The 27,461-nt window shown below is 39.0% G+C and overlaps 1 protein-coding gene across 6 annotated transcripts in view; it reads right to left on the bottom strand.

The window, feature by feature from the left end:
* kcnq1.2 (potassium voltage-gated channel, KQT-like subfamily, member 1.2) overlaps nt 1-27,461 on the bottom strand; it is a 201,959-nt gene that overhangs the window by 50,763 nt on the left and 123,735 nt on the right. For 5 of the 6 annotated variants that reach the window (XM_011475895.4, XM_078949288.1, XM_078949286.1 and 2 more), the window contains 4 exons: nt 20,579-20,654; nt 19,737-19,831; nt 19,228-19,268; nt 18,415-18,476 (listed from right to left, as the gene is read on the bottom strand). In XM_011475895.4, coding sequence (XP_011474197.1) covers nt 18,415-18,476; nt 19,228-19,268; nt 19,737-19,831; nt 20,579-20,654 — 274 coding nt within the window. Of the gene's footprint in view, nt 1-12,541; nt 12,678-18,414; nt 18,477-19,227; nt 19,269-19,736; nt 19,832-20,578; nt 20,655-27,461 lie in introns of those variants that run through there. The other variant, XM_078949287.1, reaches the window with a different exon arrangement.

Consider the following 27,461-nt stretch of genomic DNA (forward strand, 5'->3'; position numbering starts at 1 on the left):
ACCACATTATTATTGGGCCACAACTTCAGAGCACCAAAGGCATCAGCATCTCAAATTTTTCAAGGAACATTTTTATTTGTTAAATGCCTTCTTGTTTTTAATTGTCTCTTTTCTCTACCCCATCCTAACTTGCTGTGAAAAACCTGACTGAAAACAGCCAAGAGCAGGTCCCTGATAGACATAAAGAGACACACTTTTACATGTAGCACTTGCATTGCCACAGCAGGCCGACAATCTATGCCCTTCCTCCTGAATGCTACATTAGAGAGAGACAAGGATTTTAACAAAGCATGAAATAAACCTTTCAAGAAACGGAGTAAAGGCAGTGTTATTTTTCTTTTCCCAAGTTTAAGGGCAGCTGGAAGGAGTGCCGGGAGTAAGAGCCTGAGCGATAAAGGGGAAGAGACATGGAAAGGGGAGGGGGGTGATTTAGCTTAGTCAGCAGATTGCTGCAGAGGTCCTGTGCCAGTGTTGATACGCTGACAAGAAGCTCTGCACACATATACTCACATGCTGCTATTCAGTCCAAACAGTGAAACACAGAAACATTTGGGGAAAAAATGGCCTAAAATAAAATCTCTTCTATCATTTGCATCTTCATTTCCCCCTTCCTTTTGGCTGGACACAGCCTCTTGTCAGCTGACCCAAGCGAACAAAACACAACACAGCAGTCCAGACGGTGAAACTGGTTTCATTGTGATCCAGGGACCCAGCCCACTGAGGTGACCTTTGACCCCCAAACAACAGGCTGTTTGACCAGTGGCCGACTGGTGGGAATGACCTGCTGGCCAGTGCTGACATTTTGGTATTTATTTCTAACCCTAAACTGAAGGGACTTGATGTGTTTATATGTCTGAGTTTGAACCTTTTCTTTGCGTAAGATATTAACCCTGTAAAGCCTTCTATGTCAAAGAAATGACAGAAGACTTAAAAATCTTTTTAAATTAAAATATATATTTTTAAACCTTTTGATCCAAAAAATGCAATGCAAAATAATTTTTAATGATTATAAAAAGTATCAATTATGATACATGTGGGTGAATCAGTACGTTTTTGCCAGTGATGCCCAGTGAGGTTGATGGCTGGTGCAAAAATGGAATATTTCAATTCAATTCAATTCAATTCAATTTTATTTGTATAGCCCAAAATCACAACAACAGTCGTCTCGATGGGCTTCGAAGTAAAACATGAAATCAAAAGGATCACGAATACAAAGAGTTCAATAGAAAAATACTAAAATGAACTAACAAACTGACTAAGCTATACTGGCATCCCTGCCCTTAGACCCTCTATTTCACCATTCATCCAACAGCAAATAACAGCATATAAGATACACACAAGAACATATTTGTCCTACAGAGAATATTTCTTTAAAACACTCTTCTAGTGTATAAATTATATAGATATACTGTAAACATATTAAAGTATACAGATGTGTTCATTCTTTTAATTTTGTCCCTCAGTAACTGTTTCTGGTATTTTTCCGTGCTTTAATCAGTGCTATCAAATGTCGTCTGTGAAAATGATCATAAAAACTTTTTATGATAAAAATGATCATAAAAACAATTATTTTAGGGCCTAAAATTGAGTTTTCAAATACTTACATTTTTTCCATTAACTATTATTAACTATTATTATTTAAAAAAAAAAAATTGAAAACCATGTTTGGCCTAACCTTTACTTGTAGATGAAATCCACGGGACGATCTTTCTCCATAAAAAGCTCTATGACCCTTTTGTTACAGTCTTCCCCTTTTCCCTTTAGTTTAATGAGTTTCTCCCTCTCAATGAAGATTATGGCCAATGAAGAAATATGTCCTTGGTCTGTTCTGTTTCCACTGTATGTTTTTAGTCTTTGGAATGCAGAGAATGACCTCTCCACTGATGCTGTTGTATCTGGTAGAGTGAGAGCCAGCTGGAGGAACTTTGCTGCCTCTGGAAACGTCTGGATTAGCTTCCAGCAGCTTAAACCGCTTCTGGAAACGCACCAATATAGCTACAAAGCAGCTTTCAGCTCACATCTGCCCCCTAGTGAGTTTCGCCTAACCGGCAGCGGTCTGGTGGCACGTCACTGTTAAAATTGAGTCCTGCAGTCAGACGCGAGGCGAAGCGCTCCAGAGCCTTGCCAGGAGTTTCTGCTCCATATGTGAACGCACTACACTCAAATTCTGCGATTTTAACCTCAGAAACTGTGGAAAACATGTCGAATCAACTGAGATAGTATAAGTGGAAAATAATATTTACTGAATGTACTTTTTAAAAACTTTATCACAATAACAGGTGAGACCGTGCCTCACTTGCCTCACCTGACCGCATGTCACTGGTTTTTACTCATAACAGTGTTAGTTTAAGTTGCAAAAACATTGAGCTGAGTGTTCAGGAAAAAAGGCACCTTATTTACCTACTGTCTCAAATTTACTTCCAAAATTTTAACGTGGTGTAACGGTAGTGCAAAGAATTAATTAACAACAAATTGTGCATTAATTTGATGCAGCAAGTAGTTATTTAAAAAAATGAATGGCAAAAGCTGAGTTGCTTACTTTCACCATAAGGTTGTGAAAGTAAGCTAAAATATTTCCCACCAAAACTGTTCTTGAGATTTCATGGAGGTATGAAGTGGGAAAAGACCTTCTACTGCCCCTAGTGGAATGATGATGAACTGCTGGAAGGAAAACACAGTGGTTTTTATTTTTATTATTTAGGACAGTTAGATCATGCTAATGAGATACGGGTCTCAGACATGCTTGTATCAAATATTATACAAAAAGTTATATGGTTAAAGCAAAATTAAATTTAGCTAAGCTATTGTAATAAATCAACACATTTATATAGCAACAGCTTTAAATCAGATACAGTCAGGGTTGTTACTTTTTTGGGAATCCTGTTGGCGTTGGACCTTAAGGAGAAGGAACAAAGCTATGAATGAATATGAGATTGTGTTTAATGTTTTATAGACTTTAAATGAAAGGCAACTGAGCTGACTTTCATGCTTACTTTCCATCTTAAATCAGACATAAAAGCAATGTGGGAACCCCCTGACACTTTGTTGACTGTAGATCCAGAAAGCAAATCCTTTTTTTTTTTTACTTCCAGCGTCGACAGCAGATATCAAAATAACAGATAACAAGTGTCTGCGCAGGGATTTTCTTCTCAGTGTAATTACTTATGAGAGAGTGTAGATAAATTAGAAATTAGTGCATATTATAGCTTCACTTAAAAAAAATTTTTTTTTAAATACAATGTGTGTCAACGTTTATTCTTTTTTAAACCTATCAAAAACACTGTAAAAATTAAGCTTTGGAAAAAGATTCAGCTGAATAAACATAGATCCTAAAAAAGAATGCCTATTACTTGACACAAATAGTACCATATTTTGCACTTTATGGAGTGCACCAAATTATTTATGTTTTAAGAGTGTTCTAAGACTAAACCTGTCAAAGCAGAGTTTTTCTGAGCGTTGACTAGGTTGGGTTGCTGAAGTGTATCAGAAACAGAGAGGTGCCCTTTCATCACTGCTAAGCTGTTCCAGTCTAAATCGCTCTATAATGCTGAGCAAGCAAAAGCAACAAAACGTTTTGGGAGCACCACCATTAACCCTTGTGCTATCCTAGGCACTTTAACATTGGGAGTTGGGTCATCTAGACCCACTAGACAGTGCTCTGAACCTTTTTTCTTCAATGATTTGTGATCTTCACCGGTGTCCATGGATTACATGAAATCTTTCCACCTTTATCCACCTTTGTCATGGTAGGGAGAACACGTCAAAGTAAGGGTGGGGTCATCTAAGATAGCACAAGGGTTAAACGTAACTTACGGCAATATTGCTGCTGTTCACAACTGTAAGCCCATCTCCAAAGTAGACACTTTTCAGAGAAGGCTTGCACCAATTATCAACATGGCTTTCATTCAGTTAGCTCAATTGGTCCAATGTGAAAACCTGAAACACATTGGAATATGTCCTTTCTGGGCCTTTGATTAAACAGCTCCAACCTAATCTTTCTACAGGCTCCCTAAATGGTGTTTTCTTGGGTAAATGTTGAGAAAAGCATCCAAGTCACCTTGCCCTTCCACTTCAACCCTGCGTCTGAGGTTCAGCACAACCCTGCTATCTGCTCTGCTTATCAGGACAGCTTCAGCTCCCTCCCTTTTTCTCCTTCAGTGTGTAAGAAAAAGGAGACAGTCTCTGGATCTCCAGCCTATCGTCTGTCTCTTCCTCTATCTCTGTCTGCTGTCTGTCTCACTTCTTAGGTGCCACTGGAGTGAAAACCTCCCCATTTGATCTCACCATCTGTGGCCTTAATGCTTCCGAGAACAGATTTAAGCTACTTTTAGTGAATTGAAGGTAGAACTTCAAGCCTCATGTATAAAAACAGGCTGTAAAACTGAGTGTCTAAACAGTAAAAAAAAAACATTTTGTAGTTTCTTTTAAGGATAATTGAGATTTTTCATTCTTGCACAGACTTGATCCTTGGACCCATTTTTGCTACGACTTAAAATAACTCAGCAATAAAAGCTAAGGCAAAGGTAAGCACAATGTTAATTTGAAATTAAATTACTAAAGCATTCACTGACTGGCTGCTTTACTTGGCACACCTGTCCAACTGCTCCTTAATCTAAATTTCTAATCAGCCAATCACGTGGCAGCAACTCAATGCATTTAGGCATGCAGACATGGTCAAGACGATCTGCTGCAGTTCAAAGCGAGCATCAGAAGGAGGAAGAACTGTAATTGAAGCGATTGACTTTGAACATGGTTGTTGGTTCCAGACGAGCTGGTCTGAGCACTTCAGAAATGCATGGTAGGGTCAGAATTTGCCGTCTACTACACAAAAAGTATGGATTTATTCTGCCTTATATCAACAGTTTAGGCTGGTGGTGGTGGTGTAATGGTGTGGGGGATATTTTCTTGTTTGTTTGTTTTTGGGACATTTTGGGCCTCTTAGTACCAATTGAGCAAAGTGCAAATGGGGTCCAACTCCGTACTATCAAGGTTTACCTGAAAAATTGTCAGGTGAGTGTATTTCTATTTTTTTTTTTTTTTTTTTTTTAGATACAAGAGGGAAAATATTTTTTCTTGTTCTGCTCTTGTTCCTGTCTGTAAGGTGAATAGTCATGGGATCCTATTTTTTATCCTCTTTGAGAGAATGACTCACCACTCCCCTCAAAAATGCATCTGTGCATGAGTGAATCCTTCCAACATAAAAAAAACACTTAATCCATGCTCCTTTCTCTTTCCATTTTTTTGACAATTAAAATAAACCTGGTGTTGAGTCTGACTATTTTTGCTGTATCTTTTGTCTGTCATTTATGTTCCATGAATGTTTGACATATTCAAAGTGATACATTCTTTTCTATATAGGCAAAAACATTGGAATTTTGCCCTTTTTTTTAAAGGAAAAAGATAAAGTTGGTGCCTTTGTGGGTTTAAAGCAAGCTGACTTCCTGTTTAGAATAAAGCTAATTGCATTCAAGCAAATGGGTGCTGTTTTAACCCTGTTTTTTTTTTCAAGTTGGGAAGTAGCAATTAAGAGCAGCTAAAACAATAAAAAAAAGAGAAAAAAAGAAAAAAATAGAAAAACAACATTTAAATATTAAAAACAATAAAAGAATGAAAAAATATTTTTAAATAGATAAAAAATAGAAAAATAAAATAATATCAATCCTTAAAACATACAGTTAAAATATTTTTAAAAATAGGATAAAATAAAATAGATTAAAAGAAAAAAAATGAAAAAACATAAAATTAAATTGAAAACAATTCAAAATTAAAAATGTAAAAAAATAAAAAAATACACAAAGGTAAAGAAACGGAAAAAAATGCAGACAAATTTGACTCTGTGGGTTCTCCACTATTGATATTCTTGGGAAAACATAAAAAAAGAAGACACTGAAATTCCTATTAAAAAATTCCTTTATTATCAACTATAAAACTACTAAAAGAATTTACACAAAATTGAGCAAATTGAACAAACACTTGGTGCTGCAAACACTAAAGTTTCACAGTGACCTCCAGAAACCTTATTGATGCCTGAGGCAAGTGTCTGTGTGAAAGGCGCTGAAAAGCCAATGTCTGAACCAGAAGTGTCTCACACATCTATAGTTTTACCTGTGTCTGCGTTAGTAAATCTTCTTTGCATCATCTCATGATCTATTGGGGTTGCAGCATAACAGTCTTCCATAACTCCAACATTTGCCAAAAATGTATTTGATTGGGTATCAAGAAGAAGGGAAAAACCCTTTTGTAGGTTTGAAATCAGTTCCAGACGTTCAGATCAGATCAAGATAAATGCATCAACCGTAGAGATCCCCTTCAAGTTTTTCTACACACGAACAGTGCCACCATGAGGCTTAAATCTAATGACTCAAACATTACAATTCCACTGGCATTTTCATTAGTCTCTCTCCTTCACAACCATTTCATCATTTTTATAAAAAATGGAATTTGTCCAAAATGTATAAAAGAATAACAATCTGTGCACTGACAGATGCAGAGGCACTAAGATTATACATGGTTTTTTCCAAGTTAAATAAAAAAAAAGCCAATAGTTCTTCTCTGCATATGTTTATTTATATATTTAAAAGACCAAATGTGGAGTTTTATTTAATTTATGATAAATGCATAAAAGCTTGCAACTGAAAACAGCACTCCTCTTTACTTACTTGGTTACAGTCAAAGTGTGAAATGGCCAAATGACCTTCTACATCAATTATCCTAAGCAATAAAATGTGAAAATAGTAATGCTTATGCATGCTAATAATCCCGTCACATTCTCAGGGAGCTCATAACCCCATAGGTCACCGCCATGTCAACATGATTTTCTGCATGGGGTCATATGCGGGACAAACTATATATAAAGGTTGATATGTGTTATTTGCTAAAAAAAAAGATGTTAGGAATATATGACTCAGCATCAAGACAGGGTCATTTTACTGGCTGGACAAAAACTTTTTTTCTGCTACTGTGGCCGCCCAACTTTGTCAGGCCACGCAACCTTTTTTTAACCGACCGACCTGTCCTAGGCTGACGTTTTTTTTAATTTAGCTCCCAGTTTCCCTTAACTTTTGAGGATAAAATGTATCATCATCCTCTGTAAAATAACTGCAGCTGATTTAAACTCTATACGTATACTAGATTTTGTGTAGGAACCTTTAAAATATGATAGAGATTTTCACTTAACCCATACCTGTCAAAGTGGAAGCTATAAAAATCGTGTCCAGACTTCAGTCTTGTCCGACTTTTAAGTTGCGACAGATAAGTATAAAAACAACATTCACTACGTTTCTAAGCAACTTTATTATCTGCGTCCTTGTAAATTTAGACAACTGGTTAGTAAATACTACATTATTATTATGGTGTGCGGAAACAACTGTCACAATAAAGTCCTATCTGGAGTAAAAACTCCTGGTTTTTGTCTGTTAAAAGCAGCTTTCTTTTATTTTGAAGTCGACGACTCTTTTATTTCTGTACTGGCTCTTTCTGCAAAAAGAAACTGTCTAATACGTTTTTTTGTTTTGTTGACTCTGCTAACTTGAGGGTCAAATTTAGCGGTCGCACAGCTGTTTTAGGATTTTCAACACGTGACCGAGCGACTTGACATGCATCAAAAATGAGTCGGATGTGGTGGGGAATATCCATTCGTTTTTTCAAAATAAAACTTCTTTCTGAATCAGATCTCAAATAAAATGATCACAATTATTTTTCTCTGTGGCCCGGTACCAACTGTCCCAGGGACCGGTACCGGTGGTGACTTCTTCAGAAAACGCTCAGGAACAGAAATCAGAATATTTACATTACTTTTACTTTTACACAAGTAAACGGAATGTTTTGAACATTTTCAGGAAATCTTTTAAATATACAACTAAGAATTTTTACTTGCACCTCATATATTTGCCTTTAATCCAAATTTTAGTATTTAAATATATTATATTAAATAAAATATTAAACATATTATAATATTCCCTGAAAAGTGTAAACTTCAATTCCAGAATTTTATCATTTTTGTAGAATTCTGAATTTAATCTCAACAAATCTACCCGAGCCCCAACCACCAACAATATCACCTAAATAATAAACAAACACATATTGCCCATTATATGTTTCCTGAGCACAAATTTGACTTAACAGCAGTGACATTTACACCCACGGCCTCTGGTGTAATTTATACTGCTTGGCATTATTCACAGCTGGTTTATGGTTCCATGCAGTGGATGATTTAACAGCGCTGAAAAAGGAAGGTGGCACCAGGGTTTCTGTGCACTGGATTTTAGAGGGACTACACGTTCCTATAAAACTCAGACCCCTGCTTCATGACCCAATCAAAACCTGCTAAAGTAAGCTCACACCTTCGAGCTCGTTATGAACTGGTCTGTGTGGAAGTATATTAGTGGCGCGACCCAAAGTAGCTCGGATATTGGGCCAAGACAGTAAAACCCGTAGGCAAAAAAATGTGTCCCCCGGCTCGGTGAAAGGGGGGCAATTAAACGGAAAACGTGAAAGGGGCATTTACAACCAATGAGAGGGCTCGTACTGGGAGCTATAGATATGCAGACGGAGGCTGGAGTGAAACCACTGACAAGAGACAGTGGCAGTGTTACATGATTTAGATACTGCCAGTGAGACTGCAGAGCTGTAATCCCCAAAGCACGGAACCAGACATGAAGAAAGAGGGCAAACTTTGGGAACGACAGACCAAGATCCACAGAAAAGGTTTGGGACAGCAGGCAAAAAAAAAAGAGAAAGATAAAAAGAAACAACAACAGGGAGGGATGGAAAGTCAGAGAGACTGGGAGATGGCGGGCAAGCACCCAGACATGCAGGCAGACTGTCCGTCTCTGGTTTGTGGGAATGTGGTAAAGACACAGTTGTAGGCAGAGTCCAGGCCCTGAAATTAGAGAGTGGCGCTTGGAGAGGGGAGGCAAAGCCAAAGGCCGTCTGGGAGCTGCCAGGGGCTTCATCTCCAACGCACAGCCGAAACATGATTTAATGCTGGGCTGCTCTACAAACAGCACACTGCTTCTGCTGCACTATCACTCTCCCAGCGGCACGCCAAGACCCTTTGCAGACTGCGGACTTCAAAAAGCCACCAGGACACCACATCAATGGTGGGAAGTGTTGATGTGAGAGAGCCGCTTTTGCTTGATGCCGAAGAAAGTCTGAGAGAAAAGCCAAAAATAGTGTGTAAAATAACCTCAGAAGGGGTTGTCTGCGGACATGTGGGTGTGACCATGAAGCACTAATAAGAAGGCAAAAAACAATACAACATGTTCATCACACCACAAAATACTCCACTACCTTAACAACCCATGAGAAACTATTTTACAACCATCAATGATGGGATTTTCTTAAGTTTATGACTCTTGACCTTTGTTGCCACTGATGCAGAGTGGGTCATCCTAGTTAAGGTCAATGTGATCCCTTCTTACTAAAGGCCGTGTCACACAGCCACCGCATACATTTTACTCAGACAAGGACAACTAATACCTACATGGATCTAGTCCTCTACAAGTGGATGCATCAGAATGGAGGGGAGCAGGGAGCATCATGGTTTCTACAAAAAAATACAAGCATTTTTTCGTCTGCTCCTGATTCACAACAATTTGAGTAAAGAAATATTCAGATATGGAATTTTAAGCTTAATTTTCTTTATACTCGTCCTCTTTTTATCAGAAAAAAGCAGCAAGAAGATGTTAAAAACACCAAAAAACACCATTTTCATTGGAGTGGGTCTTTAATGAAAAGAATTAATGCTCAGTCTTCAGAAACACAGTCTGGTCACACTGAGTGGCTTCACTGAAGTGCAGTGGTATTGAGATCTGTCTATTCAACCAAACATGTGAGATCAAAAGGTAATCTATAGTAACATGTGTGTTTAAAAAATTAAATGTATTACTGTAGGATTTAGACGGATGGCTTGTTTTTCTAAATTTCATGGTTTAGACTGAGGCAGAGAGGTAGAATAAATTCTGTGTTCGCCCCACGGGGTGTGGCAGTTTCTTCTTCTGAAGGATGTTGGTTCCATTCTTGGCTCAATTGTGTGCCAAAGTGACTGAGCGATAACACTAGCTGTGGTTACATAAAGAACGCCTGATCAGAAGAAAAATGCATCATGTAAACACACCGTTCCGAATACTCTGCCCCGATCAGATTCGTTCGGATCAAAATTTCTTTACGATCGAGATAGTTGGGTTATGCAGATTGTCAATCCGACAGTTTATTCCGATAGTTTGTCACCACTGCTCTGGTTTTACATCATGTGTAGATAGTGTGGCGCTCCAGAGATAGCTTTGGAGCGCGAATGGGACCGGCCAGCGTCTCCGTGCGACCAAACCGTGTATCTAAGAACAGAAGCAGAACTTGTAGCTTTGTGCCTGCAGGCAGGGGAGGGTGCTTTGTCACGGTGCACTCTCCAGAGAAGGCCTCGGACTACAGTCCGTCCGGCTGCTCTGCGTGAGAGAGCTGCCGCACTCTAAGCAGAAGAGCGGCTTTGGGATGGAGTGTGAGCTGGTGGAGGCGGCTTTTGAGTGCAGTAATGCAGCTCTGCATGGTCCTGAGTCCCCATGTAAACAATCACGTGAATTTGTGTTTCCAATCGTGTCCAGAAAAAATAAAGACTGATGTTCTTCCCACATATTTACATGCAGCCAAGATGGACATTGTGACATTGCCTGCAAGAATTTCTTAAGTTCATCCATGGCTAACCCTTCTTGCGGGTCCGTTTGGCCAAAAATGAAACCCTGGCTGCACATATTTAGAAAATTATGAGCAAACAGGCATTTAAAAATAATCATAACAATAATAAAAGTACGATTAGAAAATCGTCTCGCTCGATGCCGCAGCTTTGTTTGTTTACAACTGAACTCACTATTTCTTCTTCTATGGTCGTTTCCGGTATTTTAAAGAGTTCTGCGCGTGTCAAAATGATTTATTGCGACCGAAAAATAAATCATTAAATAAATGTAAATGTTTGTTATAATCGGACAAAGTTTTTCTGAGCCCATGTTCACAGTTCAATTCTAATCCGATTTCTGATCCGATCAAAACAATTTTAACATGTAATCACAGCTACTGACCCCTTAGCTGCCTTCACCGGGTTACAGGTATGAGCCAATGCAGAAAAGAAAAGCAATTTAAATGCATTTTGAAGGCTCTTTACTTCTCTTGCTACAATTAGAAACTCTGTTACTCGATTACCAAATAGCTGATGCCACTGCACCCCCTGTTTGGTGTGTTTGAGTCTTAACACTGGAGAATGATTGAGTAGAGGAATTATAATAAACTCCTTGTAAGAATAATAAAAGTTGTTCACGACTGCAACCGAGCTGAGGGAGCACATCTGCAGACACTGCAAAATCTGAATCTTAAGAAAGTAATTAGAATTTCTGTCTTGTGAGAAAAATTATCTTCTTAAGAAAGTTCTTTATTGTCAAAATAATCTAAGAAAATATGTTATAGTGGCTAGTATATTTTTCTTAACATAATAATTCTTGGTAAGGCCATTTTTCTTACCCCATTGGTAAAAAATAACCTTTTTTTTTATTCTTAGAATTTTGGACCTTTTTCTAGGTGCCCTGTTTTTGGAGTGCAGCTTTGAGACTTTGGAGACTCACTCTAAGACATATTTGTAGGAGGAAACTCAACAAGCTAGATAAAATCAAAAACGGTAAACAATAGAAACTGTATGCAGGGTTGTTGTGTCATGCACTTATCCAGAACCAAGTCCAGACATGCAGGGAGACTCTGTGAGTGCTGTCCACACGGTCTCTGCAACATAACTGTGTGTAAGTCTGTCTGTGTGCGTACGCTTCCTTTGCCAAGTTTCCTCTCTTTGTTTAGACCAGTCTGGTCTGTCCAGCTCCCTGCGGAGCACGTAGTAGCCAAACATGCACACACACAAATATCTATCAAACACTGCTAAACAGTCAGGGTGCTCTCAGGGCAGAGAGGTGCTGTGAATGGAACAGGACCAAAGGGGAGTTTCAGTGAGAGTCCAAATGTGCACAGAAAAAAAAGAGATGGAAAAAAAAAGTGGTGGGATGGTGGAACAGTGGTGAGTGACAACAATAGCCCAGAAGAAGGGTATGGAAGAGCAAGGTTTGTGTGGCCGGTCACCATTATCTTACATTTACACCGGGCATGCGATGTGCGTACAAGAACACGCTAAACAGCATTCCTGTGTGTTTAGCCCATGGTGTTCACACTGGACGAGCAGAGAGAGGCTTCTTCTTTGTTTTCTATTGTTTACTAGCGCATATCTGTCACCTACAGTTGGAAGAGACTTGATGCAAAGTGTTGGTGCAAATCTCCAACATCTCCCCCCAAAATCTTTCTCAGCTCTATTTCCATTTACTGAAGACTCGGTGTCACAGAATTCAAGGGAACAAACCACAATTATTCCTTTCTCCTCCATGATCAATTTTGATCTTGAATAACTTGAACAACTTGCAATAAAGAAAAAATATCGTAAAAAAAAAGGATTAGCAAGAACATGGTAAAAAAAAAAAGATATCAGAGCATAAATGGTTATTCTGACAAATAGAATGACTTAGTAATAGCTGTTTATTTCTTGATGGAAGTCTTAAGCTTCTTGGCTTCTTGGAACCAGCAGGTACTTCCTATTTGGAACGCGAGTAGGAATGGGTGACTTAGTCCAGTTCTTATATCCAGTCTTTTTCTATGGCCTTGAAAAAGAAAATGCCTGTTTAAATAATTTTTTTATTGTTTCTCTAAATAAAATAAAAAATAAAAAAATAAAAAAACTTTTCTTAAATCGTGGAATTATCTAAAAAATCTTCAAATTATAGATAAACCTTTTCAAACTTATTTATAAAAAAGTGACATTGTAGAATCATAATTGAATTAGTGTTTTACACTCTGTTATTGCAATTATATCTTACGCAATCAAAGAATTCATACAATTCCCATTTTTTCAAACCGTTAATGCCTAAAATGAAATGGTGAAAAAGTGTATTCTCTTACGTTATGCATTGGAGTGTGCTTGAATATTGTCATGCATACGGTTTTACTAGCGTGCATGCACATGTTTGTTTACAGCAGCAGACTCTTGTCTTGTAAGGCCTCTGTACCTAACCAGTCAAAACACACTCACACACACACACACACACACACACACAAGCACGCACACTCCTGCCCCCCTTAGAGCCGTGCTTTCAGAGACGTGGGGCCCTAAATGCCTTACAGATGGACTCCCAGCAAACACGACTTTCTGTCTCGACCCTCAAGTATTCGCAGTATTTGGCCTTGCTGTAATTTACAACATACTTACCTAATTGAGATGCTATTAGGGTCAGTGCTCAGTTTCTTCCGTGCGCACCTCATTCTAGATCTATGTGATATAAATGTGGCGTGCACGGCACAGCAGAACTGCCCTAATATTGCCAGGTGAGGTAACCCTCAGAGTGTGATCTCAGCTCAACCCAGTGTGCTCGGAGAGTCATAAACAGTGAATGATGTCTCATGCAGAGACTAGTCTCTGCAGGTCTGCAGGGGATACTTCAGTTTTTCTTGGATACTGAAATTAAACCACATTTTTTTTAATCTATAAAATATTATTTTAAGATTTACAATGCTCCTGCTGGAACATTTTACAATGAGCCTATCTGTTTGTTTGTTTTTAAGAGTAAAGATGGGAAGATCATATTATATAATTGTGTTTTTAAACATTTAATTAAGAAAAAAAAACATTTTACCCCAAACATTTTTGTAAATTAGACACATTCATGTCTATAAAATATACTGCAATGAGAAGTGTTTATTTTTTAGTTTAAAAAGTCAATCTTAAGCCAAGTTGATTTTACCCTCAAGCTTGCAGTGACAGGCCACATCCAGAGCTTGTCATTTAGACATTTTTCATCAAGTGCTCCTGACATCTGTAACCCACTGCCGGAGTGCCATCCGTCTACGTTTCCAAGTAACTTTTAGAGAATTCATTCTCGGGAGTAGGGGGAAAGACACATTGGTGATTAATCAACTCCGTGCTGGTGTCTGAGTGTATCTGTGCAGATCTATGCGACTCTTTGTCCGTGCGCGATAAATCACTGTCTAAGCTGTACAGGATGCACAATGGCTGTATCCTCATTCAGTCTGCTGAAGATAAATTCATCTAAAAGTGATTTACTGACAATACGCAGACAAGCGATCAGTTCGTCTTTACTCGACCAGAGCCAGAGGGTGTACAACAACGTGGAGAAATGAAATGTAACAGGATCTAGGTGAAGAGTTCATGAATAATGTATGGAAAGAAATGGCTTTGAAATGTGTTCAACTGAGTCACATTTTGCTTTCAGTAACTCTTCTATTTTGAACAGCATGCAAAAAGTAGTGCAACTCAAAGATTTTATAAATTCAGCTAATTTTTTGTTGGTTTTACTGCCCATGTTAATTTCATCAAAATGACAAATGACAGTCTTTGTGTTCTAAATGATACTTCATGAATTTTACATAAGCTGATTATAATTAAATGTCGCTCTGTTTTTATAATACTGCGGTTTCTTTTCTCAGGGATTGATTTAATGAAAGAACTTGATGATTTATTACTTTGTGTTTAAATTCACATAAAAACTTTCTTGTTTTTTTTACTTGGAATCCCCTCCCCCTAACATTTAATATTACCACTTTTTGTGAGGATTGAAGCCCTTTGGCCCGTCTGTTTTATTTCTTGGTTCTTGTCATCTTGGGCCTTGTTCTTGTGGTGCAGAGGTAGAGCAGTCCACCTTTTTTGGAGTATCATAGCTTGGGTTCCTGCCTCGCCCGACCATGTTGAAGCGTCCTTGGGCAAGACACTGAACTCTACATTGCGCCTTGCCAACGGTTGAGGTTGGTGTCAGTGTTGAAAACACGCAGGCATTGACGAGCGTTCAAGAACGCACATTTAGCCCATGGGGTTCACACTGGACAGGCAGGGAGAGGCTTTTTCTTTTTCTACTGTTTATTAGCTCATGTCCGCCACCCACAGTTGGAAAACACTTGGTTCAAAATGTTGAAGTAGTGCAAATTTCGCAATTTGGGCTTATAACGGAAATTGTTCAATTCATTGCTGGCATCCTTGCAATGGCACATATGGATTACCATCTTATCAGGAGAGTGACCTTGGTTTATCTTTATTTGAAAAACAAACACAGGTGTTGTCAGGCTGCTCGCCATATGTGGGTTCACCAGATAAATCATATCCATTCCAAGTCTCTGATTGGTCAATGTTTAATCAGTCTGAGTGTACCAGTCCCCAGTCCAGATAAAACTTCCTCATTCCCGTCACATTCTAGATCTTCCAAGGCGCAATGAAGCTCCTTCTGACTTTCTCTATCCTTTTCCGGAATCATCCTCAAAGCAAACACTGCATCTGTAGTGCTCTTCCCTGGCATGAAACCACACTGTTTCTTATAAATGCTCACTTATGGCCTCAGTCTAGCTTCCACTACTGTTTCTCGTAACTTCATTGTGTGACTCATCAGCTTTATTCATCTGTAGCTTCCACAACTCTGCATGTCTCCCTTCTTCTTAAAAAGGGGCACCATTAGTCACTGTAACCTGCTGCACATCCTTTCCATCTTAGTTTCTCTTCTCCTTTTTTTTCTTTTAAAATACTCCTAAACTTATTTGTTCCACCACCGAATCTCCTTATCTGCTTTCTTCATTAAAACACCAAGTACCTTCCTCCCAGTCTCCCTGATCACTTTGGCTGTAGCTGTCCAGTCATCTGGAAGAACCTCCTGATCTCCAAAAGCCTGTTTTAACTTAAAGACACAAAGCACTCCCCCTTTTTCAACTTCCATCACTCCGTCTTCTTTCTGCCATTGTCCTTTTCATCTTCTTCATCACCAGAGTAATCTTACACACCACCATTCTATGCTGTCTGGCTACACTCCTCAGCCATCACTTTGGAGTCGCTGTTCTTGATCAGATTGCAGTGTCTGCACAAGATTTGATCAATTTGTGTGCTCCTTCCTCCACTCCTGTATGTCACCCAATGCCTCTTTTTTTGTTCTGGAAAAACGTGTTCACCAGCACCTTTACCATCTTCTTGGCAAAGTCCACCCAATCTGAACACCAAATTTACTTCCTCATCAACTCTATGCTGCTTTAGTCTAGGGATATCTGGAGATTTCCTTGATCACCTCATCCCCCTCCAGAATTTCCCCTTTTCTTGCTCACCTCCTACCTGGGTGGCATAACCACTGACAACTTCCTTTATCACATTCATCATCTTATCTGGCACTCTTTTCTCCTCCAGAACATTCTTAGAACACTCTATTTTCCCCTGTATTTCCATTTACACCAATCTGTAAGCGTTGTTCCCTTTCCATCTTGAACACAAAGGATGTCCACTTTTCTGCCGTCTTAGGTCAACAGCAGCAGCAGTGGTTGTTGTCAACCCGGACCACCACCGATCCTGAATGAAAGTTCTGTTTATGTTCAACATGATTTGGCTTTAGTTTTAGGTCTGATGCCCTTACTAAGACAACAGACTTGCGACAGGCACACGAAAGCTTACAACCTACTTTAATTAGGGTATAAAAAATTGTTTGTCAAAATGCAAAAAAAGACGTTAAAAACTAAGGTCACCTCTTTCTATCATGTGAATTTCACCAGAAAGGCTTTGCCTCCCAAAAATGTGTTTAGGGTCTTGATTAATGCTGTCCTGTGGGACAGAATCAAAGTTTTAAGGAGAATCCAACAACGGGACTTACTCAAAACAGCAATCACTTACTAATAACCATCAACAACTGTTGATCCCTAATTTTAAATCATTGCAACAATAACAACCAGCAAAAGAGCCAAGGGTTCAGAAGTACAACTATAGACCTCTGGATGAAAACATGATCCATTTTGTGGCGAATGTAAACGGATACAGGGCCAGTGGGTTCGTCCACCTGTTAACCAGGGCAAAAGGAAGCCCCCACACCATGCAACAGGTGTTCAGCTTTACAAGGACCATCAAAACAAGAAAAAAAAGAGCCACTTTCATCAGGGCAGGGGGGGTGTACTGTAGCAAGTAGTAATTATAGTAGGAAGGACTGATGGCTCTGGATGGCAGGCATGTCTTATTTTTCAGTGTTTTGCATCGCTAAAAAACTGGTTTTGACAATAAAAAACAAGTGATTGGGCAGGGATGGGATATTTTACTCTACTTAAAACAATGCAGGGATTCTGGGTGAAAATAAGAATAAGGTTGTTAACGCTTTTTACCACTGTTTATTGAATGAAATCACCTGTACCTAAGACTAAAATGTCTTTGGGGAGGGGTTTTGACCTTAGAAATCTTTGGTTGAGGATCACTGACCCTTTCTCCAAAACAAAGAGGTCTGAAAACGACCAACACATGCAAGCATTCAAGAACTGCAGCATTAATGAGCGCGTCGAGATCACAAGGTAAATATTCGGGCAAGTGAGGGAAATCCTGCGTTGGCTCACTTAAATGGGGAACAAGTGGCAGTGGAATCCATTGTTCTATTGTATAGGAGCTGTTTTCATGCCAGAGCAAGTTCACATGAAAATTGGAACTCAATTCAAAACACACGTTTTCTGACAAAAAAGGAAACGGTAACAACAAGTGTGCCAAATAACTACTACTCTGACGAACAACAGATAAAATTCCTGAAGCAGTATTTTTTGTTTTTCTGATTTGGGAATAAGGAAAAAAAAGTGCTGCAAAATTCAGACATATCTATAAATTATTCTTTGAAACCAAAAAACAAAACAAAAAAACAATTAGAAACTGACTCTGATCATCTTTTGATCTATTTTAAAAGTTTTCCCAGTGGTCTTGATTTTGCTGTTTTGAGCTCAAATTAAAACATTGGTGTCGTTTATAAGGCATAGTTTCTGCAGAGTTTCTTAGAAATTCACCTCTGTATTGTGGGCGGAACTGTTGGTGCAAAGCAACCCCACCCCACTCTTTTTTTTTACCAACTAGTATCATTAAGATCATCTTTGGGATTAAATCATTATCACAGAATGCAGTAAATCATGCCTGTAGGTTTTAACACAGTGGATGTTTTACAGCGATGCTTTACCGCAAAACAACTTTTCCCTTCAGTCCCTTCCAGGACGTTAACATTCCATTTTAAGGAAATAAACCATTGTAAAATGACACTAGGCATTGACAGTCTAAAATTATATAAAAAAATCATACAAAAAGTTAGCCTATTTTTGAATCAATGTTTGTAGAGGGTACCGTATGTATATGCTTGAGTGAGTGAGCAAAAAAAGCCACAGTGGAAGTTATCCAAAGATCTCGTCTCATGCACCATCTGATACTGATTGACACGGGCAAAGTCACACTTACACACACACGCACAAAAACAGCTGTGCAGTGAAATATGCACACCTTTGCTTCTGAGCAACTCTGCTAATCTCATCAACTCATCTAAAAACACCCACAAACTGGAGCGTGCCTACCTTCTCTTCTAGTCTGATCATTTGGGCTCCTATAGTGTGGTACTCTTTATCTTCCCCCTTTCCTAGGAAACAAAAATGACAAAGATGAATACACACAAAGATCTTTGATAAGTAACAGTCAATAGTGTAAGGACTTTTTTATGGTTCAAGGTATAAGAAACAGCAACGACCTTTTCTACATGGATTTAAACTATCCTTTAAATTTAGAAAGTCTTTTCTGAACATGGTGAACGCAAGTCTTTAAACACGAGTTCTTCAACATGCTTTTAGTATATGGTGTTCACACTGGACTGTCGCTTCCTGATAATAGCGGATGTTTTCACTGTCGGAAGACGTTTGGTGGTGGATGTTGAAGCGGTGCAGCTCTTGCAATCTTGCTCCAGGCTTTTTCTCTCACAGCTCTTTTCCGAAATATGAAAGACTGTCTCATATAACTCTGGCTAGGAAGAAACCACAATTACTTATTTCTTCCTCCATGATCAATTTTTAAATGATTGGCTCTTTCCATGAATGAAAAAGGACGCCATCCAAACGTCGCTAATCCAAATCCCTAATTCGTCAAAGCTCAACTGTTTAGCTGTCAATGCACATTTAGTGGCTTAAAACTTGAATAGCGACGTGTGAACACAGGAGTTTTAAACGTGGAAGCCCGAAACACACAATTATGTGCGCTAACATATACTTTTAATTGGAAGTGGTCGCTTGAACGTGTGTTGCTGAGCCCAGTGTGAACATGGCGTCACACGTAAAGTACAAATGCAGCACAACAACCTGGGGTCATGAGAGATACTGTTGTGTTGAACTGCTATTCACCTGGAAGAAACATTCCTGGTTTCCCCAGAGTGCCATCCAGCCTACAAACAGAAATATATATAAAAAAATAAATAAACAGAAAATCAGTTGAATAATAAGCTAATGAGAAAACGAGGCTAACCACTAAAAAACAGAAACATAAAAGAAATACATTTATGAATCATAAGCCAATTATAAAGATTTTTTACTTTGTAACTGATGACCTTTCTGAGGTGTAAGAAAATCTGTCTAATGAAAGCAGATGAAAGAGTTAAAGTTGAAGTCACACCATTACCACACGCAACTGAGTGCAACAAAATTTGCTGTCTGCACTTGAGAGAGGTGAGCCGCTAGGCTTGGAAATAGTAGCAATGGAAAATCCCCGGTTTGTTTTAAAGTCAATAAATATATTTGTACAAAGAAAGAATGAAATATAACTCTCATTAGGTACAAAACGTTTTGGACAGTACCAAGACGAATAAGGGACAAAAAAATAAAAGCATTACAGTCGACTTGGTTATTGGCACCACCTTCTCTGCAGTTCCTTGATGCGAACCATCATGTTGAGGTGACCCTGGGAATACTGCTCGATCACGTCTCGCACATCGTAGGGCTTCCTCGCTTGCTGTGAATCCACACACACACACAGAAAAACATACACATGGTGGGACACAAAAGCCATTGTCAACCACTACCTCTGTTGCTTAGCCCCCTAAAAAAATCCCCAACCCCCTTTGGGTGCAAAGAGTTCATTGTTAACTCACTGCTGGTATTTGAGTGTCTGTGTGTGCGCATGTGAGTGCACACTGACAAGTGCATGGTCATGTAGGGAGTAATCTTGTTAAGGCCCTTTCACAGCTTTGTGTGGTATGACGTTGATACAAGGGGCATCCGAACGAACCCCATGAACTCTGGACTTTCAACGTAACATGAGATGGTTAAAAAACCAAAGTGTTGGAGCGAATAAACATACATGTAGACCTTATTAAACAGAGCTATATTTTTAAACGTTTTGAAAAACATATTTCCTTTTAATAATAAATGTACTCATTGAGAGAATCGAATGTAAAGCGGGAAATCTGAATTTCTGCAGGTACGACCTTCTGTTTACGTCAACGAAGCTCCCTGAAATAGTGAAGAGTTTTACTCCGAAGTGATCGGAGAACACAAGAAGACCTGGACGTTTCAGGCTTTCACACACAAACACACATCCACAAACATTTACACAGCAGAGCTCCAGCTAAAAGAATGCCCTCCACCCAAAAAAAAACAATTCCTCTTTCTTTATAACTACACTTCTCTAAATCTCAATCAGTCTTTCTCTTCATTTGTTTGTGTTTTTCTCCCAGAATTCCCTTTTCTTTTTATTTACCTGAAATTTCCTCCTTGCAACAAAGTATTGCATTCTGCGCAGCACTTTTACTGCCGATCTCTGTGCATGTGACAACCTGTGGACAAAAACAGAAGACAGATTAAGGCTAGAGTTAAACTTAAAAATGGACATTTTGTGGTAACAAATGTTTTTGCAACTGGAGCTGCAAGTCAGGCTGCAAAACAAAGACAAAAATGACATTGCAAGATTAGGTTCATTCCAAGGCGCAAGGGTGAGTTCAAGAGTGCACGATTGTTTTTCTTCTCCTGATGGACTGGAGCGGCGCCCAGAGTGAAGTTAGTACAGAAGATGGATAAATTGATGCTAGAGTTCAGTCTTAATAAACATTACTGTGTTTCAGGACACACAGACAATATGTGTTCTATTTTTCAGCCTCTTGTCACAGTGAAGCCCTTTAGATAAGAACTCCAAAATCTGCAGCCTGGTGTAAAAGAAATGAGAAGAAAACCAAATTTAGTTTTAGTTGAGAGAAGTCCAAAAAACCTGAAATACAAAGCAATGAACCTGTGTTGACATGGAGGAAGACTGTTAAACATAAAATAAATTGAGTGAAATGAACACGCATTTACAGCGATCTTTGTCCTAAAGGCCTCTTGAGTTAGTTTCTTTATGGAGGTCTACACAGCTCTATACGTTTCTTTCACTTCCTGAAGCTATCGTCTTGTGGGCCGTAGTATCTTAGAAAAAAAAAGGGCAACAATTCCATGATCAGGATTTAAAGGTGACAGAGGTCGGTTTTTACTGCAAAGTCCATTCATTTCTGATACTGGACATATCGGCAGGCGTTATCATGTTTACACCATGGTCACTCACGAAAGAAATGAATGTTTAAGCAAATATTAGCAGCTTAATATTGCTATTTTTTTGGTTTTTCACAAGATGCAGGCTATTTATGCATTGCGACATGTTGAGCCGGCACCAACCTCGCTCTGCTGCAGTGGAGGAAAGTTGTATATGTGCTAAATGTCACGTGTCAAGTGATGCAAAGTATAATTTCAAAGGGAAAGTGTACTGTGCATTATCACTTTTTATGCCATGGTCCGGGTGAATACTTGATTCTGATTGGCTGCTGGGTGTGCATTAAAACCTGATAACGGTGAAAAAAGAAGTTCCGGTCACCTAGCTTAAATGTTTTGTATCACTGCGCCGGCTTCTTTAAAACAACCTTTTGCTTCATCATTTGGACAAAAACAAGTGGTAGGAGGTGAACTTTCTCTCTGAACTGATGCTTTATTAAACCCATTGGAAAGATCAGCATATATATATTTTGCCGAATCTTGACTGCAATAATATGTATTGCTTTTGTAAGTGACCATGGTATAAGCAGGTTAATGGCCTTTGAAGTGTGCTGTATTACTTTTTAAGGCTTTTTATCGCGTCGGACGGTTCAGGCTTCCATGGCCTGCGTTAAAAAGTAATAACGCACACTTCGTCGGCCATTAACCCTTACGTAATTGACACCCTGTAGCCAATCAGAATCACCGATGGCACAATTGTAGATACAACTAGAAGACTGGTGTATTACTCTGGATTAACACACCGGCAGTATGTGACGTGAAGCAAAACACAACTTCAAACACACATCAGCTACATATTGTTACATTTTACATTTCTGAAGAAAAACCGTCCCATTTTTTACATTTTTTTAGCTGCTTTTCTCTGTGACAGAATCAGCTGATTTACGATGATTGCATAAGCACTTCACTACTGTAAGGTGTGTCGTATCAGCTCAAAACTGTTTTTCTCTGCTTTAGAATCTACTGGAATTACAATCATTTTGTCAAGAATTGAAGAGTTATGATAGTCAAAAGAATGTCAACACTGGAGCTAAAGCTCTGCTGTTAAAGGCTTAATGTGGAAAGAAAGGTGTGAATCCTAGACATAAACAGAGCCCACAGCAGGCACCGAGGCAGCACAGGTAGCCAGGGTCCCCCGTGGAACAGGAGCTCATAACCGTCCAAATCAGACCACTCAGAGACAGATCCAGAGAGAAAGAAGACATTGGATCACAAAGACCATGACCAAAGCCTTTAGATCCAAGCTTCCATATACCTGAATGCCCCATCTGTCCTTGGTGGAAGGCATTGCCACATCCTGACATTCCAAAGCACTGTCTACCACCAACCCAAGAGGGAGTCAAGGACCACCCAGAGGGTAACTGGGCCACGTCTCAATCATTCAACCAACCAAGAAATCCAAAATAGAGATGTGGTTTATAACAACGCCCCCCAAATCATACTGTAACTATGAGGGTGCAGCCAAGACCTTCCAGCCCCCTACCACCTAGGCTATAGTGGGAAAAGAGGGGCCCAGGAAATAGCGGCCGGGACCCCAAAATGGCCCCCCAGTGGCATGAACACCCCTTCAGCTTAGCTGTAATATGATCTTCTTTACTTGAGAATCAGCTGGTGACTCCCACAGTCAGCTGCAGCAGGCTCCAATGTAGTTTCCTGCTGTCATAACTTGTTCAGCAAGTTTATTAGTCCTTTTTTTACAACTGCAATTTAAACTCATTTTGAAATCAATAATATTAAACAAAATAAACAATATTCTAAGCTTACCTGTTGTTACTTTATACCTCTGAGTTTGTACCATCATCAGTACATTTACAGAAGTCTGATGAGGCACATCAACTGACAGCACCAATAGAGACACATAAAAAAAGGCAACTTTTTCCAGCAGACATGGCACAGATGTTGCACAAATATTGCATATACGTAGAAAGGAGCTATTGCATAAATGTTGCAGACTTGGCCAAGAACCTCTATGAGTGAGTTTCTGGCTTTTGTATCAAAAATTGATCACCTGCCAATCTCAATGTCATGACACATTTGTTTTCTTTTTATCCACTTTCTATTTTAAATGACAACACTTTAAGACACACTGAGTCCAAAACACTCTTGACAGCTATTTTGCTTAAGAAAAAAATACTTAAGTAATAGTATGTGACACATGAGTAAAAGGCTGCGGCTAGTAAGGAACTTGAGAACTCTGATGAAGTTATATTATATTTCCCACTGTAATTTGTCAGTTGACAACTGTTTGTTGCATATTAGCAAGATTATTACCTTGACTTGATGTCCTAAATTTGTTTAGCCAGAATGCCAGACTTTTAGGGTTTGAGCATAGGGGCTCACAGCTAAGAACACTGAAGGAACTCCTAAAAGAAAGCGGAGCACAATCAAGAACTTGACATTTCTTATGGCTAATGTAGATATAAACTTCTTCAGAGTTGGTCTTTCCATCCATCCATGCATCCATCCATGCATCCATCCATGCATCCATCCATCCATCTATGCATCCATCCATCCATCCATTTTCTTAACCTGCTGTATCCCTTTCATGATCACAGGCTGCCAGAGCCTAACCTTGTGACTCTTGGGCGAAGACAGGGTAAACCACGGACAGGTTGCCAGCCTGTTGGAGGGCCACACAATCACAGACCCATACACACTCATAGGCCATGCCCGAATTCCCTCCCTACTCCTTAATTACTAAAAAACTACCAGTATATAGTGCAGGACCATCTAGCTTTTAAAAGCCGTCCAGACACCATGTGTCTGAATGGCAGATTTGACATCACAGATTCCCTTAAGTAAAAACCTAATAAATATGAACTGTATTTTGAAGATGAAAACACGGATGGTTTACAAAGAAACAAATTAAAATACCTTTTTTTCACAAAAAATTGTTTAAATGGAATGCATACTATACAATGTGTATGTCTATGAAAAAGATTAGTTGTACTTATTTCAGAATAAAACCCCTGAACCAAACCGAACAGAAATAATGATTTAACCTTTATCATGCACTTTTGTTGATATTTCAGCACCGTTAGTGCTTTCATATAGTTTAAACGTTTAATTAAACTGTCATTTAAAAGTCAGAAAACATGTATACAAAATAAAGATCAAGGTCATAAAAGGGCTACCATGAGTACATTTGAGTCCCATTACGTGAAATAAAACTCGTGACCTCAATAAACACACACTAGGAATTACAACTCAGTATTTATCACTTATTTAGCAATTATTGGCTCCATTATAAGAGAGGTAGATTTCAGAAAAAATGCACTTTCATAACAGTGATTATCAGAATAATCCCTTTTCTGTAATCACACTAAAAAGAAGAAAAATTGAGTTAGAAACGTTCTCCAGACAAAGTTTTTACAACGACAAAAATAGTTTGGAATTGAGTGTTGTAGTGTGTAGACTCAGGAATCTGCACAAGTATTGCTGGTTAGCTCAGGGATAACGTTTCCAGGCCGAAACTGAAGAATGAGCAAGTAAACAATTGACTAACTAGTTGGAATTGTATTTATTTCACTTCAAATAACTGACTTAAAGGTGGTTTTATAGTGGATGTCTGGATGTGTGTGTGCGTGTATGTGTGGGTGTCAAGTGCTCTTAAATTCTTGCAGCTATGGATGGAGTAGAGGAGTTCCTCTCCACTGAAGAAAGCTCCTTTGTCTAAATGAATAATCCAAATTTTGTGTAAAAGTCTGTACTTTTTTTTTACGTAGCCAATGTGTTTGTCTTCATCTGTGTGCGCTCTTTTTTTTGGCAAATCTCTCAAGCTAAATCAGAGTCACACACACACACAAATGTCTCTGACACTTGGAAACACTCCACCTTCTCTTCCCCAAACAAGGGTCTATTTGGAGTCAACAAGTTGGTCTGAGGTCTTAATTGGGCCCAGAGGCAACAAAAGGACTTAACAGACAATGCATTGACATGGGACTATAAAACATGAACATCAAGGACCGTCAGGCTGCTGCCTTTTTTCCTGTCCTCTATACAAGCTATAGGAGGAAATGCACACAAACAATGACAAGCATGAAGGGCATGAGGCCCTGTTTTATGGGAAAAAAGCCAACAACCAGCTCTTGCTCAGTAATGAGGGGTAAGACATTTTTCAATATTGCTATGTATTGTGACTAAAGTGGAAAATTAAGTATCCTATTTTGCAGACTATAGGGCACGGTGGATTATAAAGGGGAATTAAGCAAGACGGAAAAGTAAGAGATTAGTCCGTCTATCAGCCAGACTTTATTAACTGTGTTCACAGTAACTCTAGAACTTGTTTATAACATGCTACATGTTAGCCATGTTAAAAGTATCAGGCACATTAGCGTATTTACAATATCTGTGACCCCCAACCTTGTTTGCAACATATAAAAAACCAGAAAGAAACCGCTAAAACAAACGTCACTGTGACTGCGCAAACTCCTTTCTTTATTAGTAACACGTAAAAAAAAACACAGTTCAGCGCCGCTACAGGTTAGCCACATTAAAGCATTTTAAAATTGATATTGGAAAAAAAGGTTACTTTCACTACACTAACTTTCAACCTTGTCAGTAACATGTAAAAAGAAAAACAAAAAAACACAGACAGACTCTGCTACACACTAGCCGCGTTGTCATATTTACAACATCTAACCAAATACTTTGAGAGAGCACCGTGTACCTCTCAAAATCCCTTTGACATCAGTAAACACAACCAGAATAAATCCATATACAGTATAAGGCACATTGTGTTTTTCTGCAGGAAAAAATTAGGGCTTTCAAGTGCGTCTTATAGTGCAGAAAATACGGTACAGGTAGAAAAAGGTGATGGTCATGTACAACTGTGCATTTTTAGTTACTTTCTAAGAAAGTGAGTGCACTCAGCTGCCCTTTTTTTTAGGGTCTTTCAAAGCATGACAGCATTGTATGGATGGGTGGGGAAGCAGGGCGTGCAAGCATGGTCGTGCAGCTAGTACAGCTGCTTTTTTAGGGTCAGAATTGGATAAAACTAATATTAGACATTTTCCAACCCTTTTGGAAATGCAGCGAAGGCTGTATTTAATAATGCATGGTGTTATTGTCTTTGTCTTTACAGGCTGAAGGTGAACCACATCAGGGATCATTTGCAAGTGAGAAAAACCCTTGGATTAGAGTCTAACTAGAGTTCTGGAGAGCTTTCACATCCGCTCAGATTCTTTTGCTTTTTTAAGTTACAATTTCTCAGAGGTCTAACATTTTTTTTAATATGCTGCCTGTCAAATACACGATTTATTTTCAAATAATAGCTGCCAAAGCTTTGAACCTTTCCTTAAACAGTTGACTAAAATTAGATCAATTCTTTAATGGGTTTTCCCCTCTTTTAAATGCATGCACAAGAGACCTCATGGATGTCAATGGCAACTCTCCTTCTTTCCCCCACCACCTACTGCCCTCTCTTTTTCAGAGTACCATCAAATACCATGTGCTTCCATGGTGCACAGCAGTATGCTTGGAAGCAATAATAAAAAAAATCGTTGTTGGCACAGCAAGGCCACTGATGCATGTGCTTGCACCTATGTGTGTAAGCTTCCTGATTGGTGCCTTGCTAGATCAAAATAGATGAGCTCTTTTCTTCTCAGCCACACATGCTGCTCTACATGTGGGGCAAAAAGTTTTTAGTCAGCCACCAACTGTGCAAGTTCTCCCACTTAAAAAGATGAGAGAGGCCTGCAATTTTCATCATCCTTGCACCTCAACTATGAGTCAGTGTTAATTTCGTTGACAAAAAATTTTCGTCATAGTTTTCGTTAACGACCTTTTTTCCCACCCCAACGAAAATGAAAAGATACGAAAAAATTGACAAAATATTTTTACATTTTCGTCAACGAATAAAACCGAAACAAAAATGCCCTTTGATGATGACATCCAATCATAACAACTGCTGGTGGGGAAAGGCAGGAGCAAATGCAAAGCGGTCCAATCAGAACACCTGCAGCGAGGTCGGGCATGCTTTGTTAACCGGCCTGGGAAGACGCACATTTTTTGAATTGCGTTTCTGTGATTTAGGTGATAAAAAATGTCTACACCGGGTAGAAAGA

The sequence above is a fragment of the Oryzias latipes genome, chromosome 6 (genome assembly GCF_053564925.1).
Source record: "Oryzias latipes strain Hd-rR chromosome 6, Olatipes_Hd-rR_3.1".
Lineage (NCBI taxonomy): Eukaryota > Metazoa > Chordata > Actinopteri > Beloniformes > Adrianichthyidae > Oryzias > Oryzias latipes.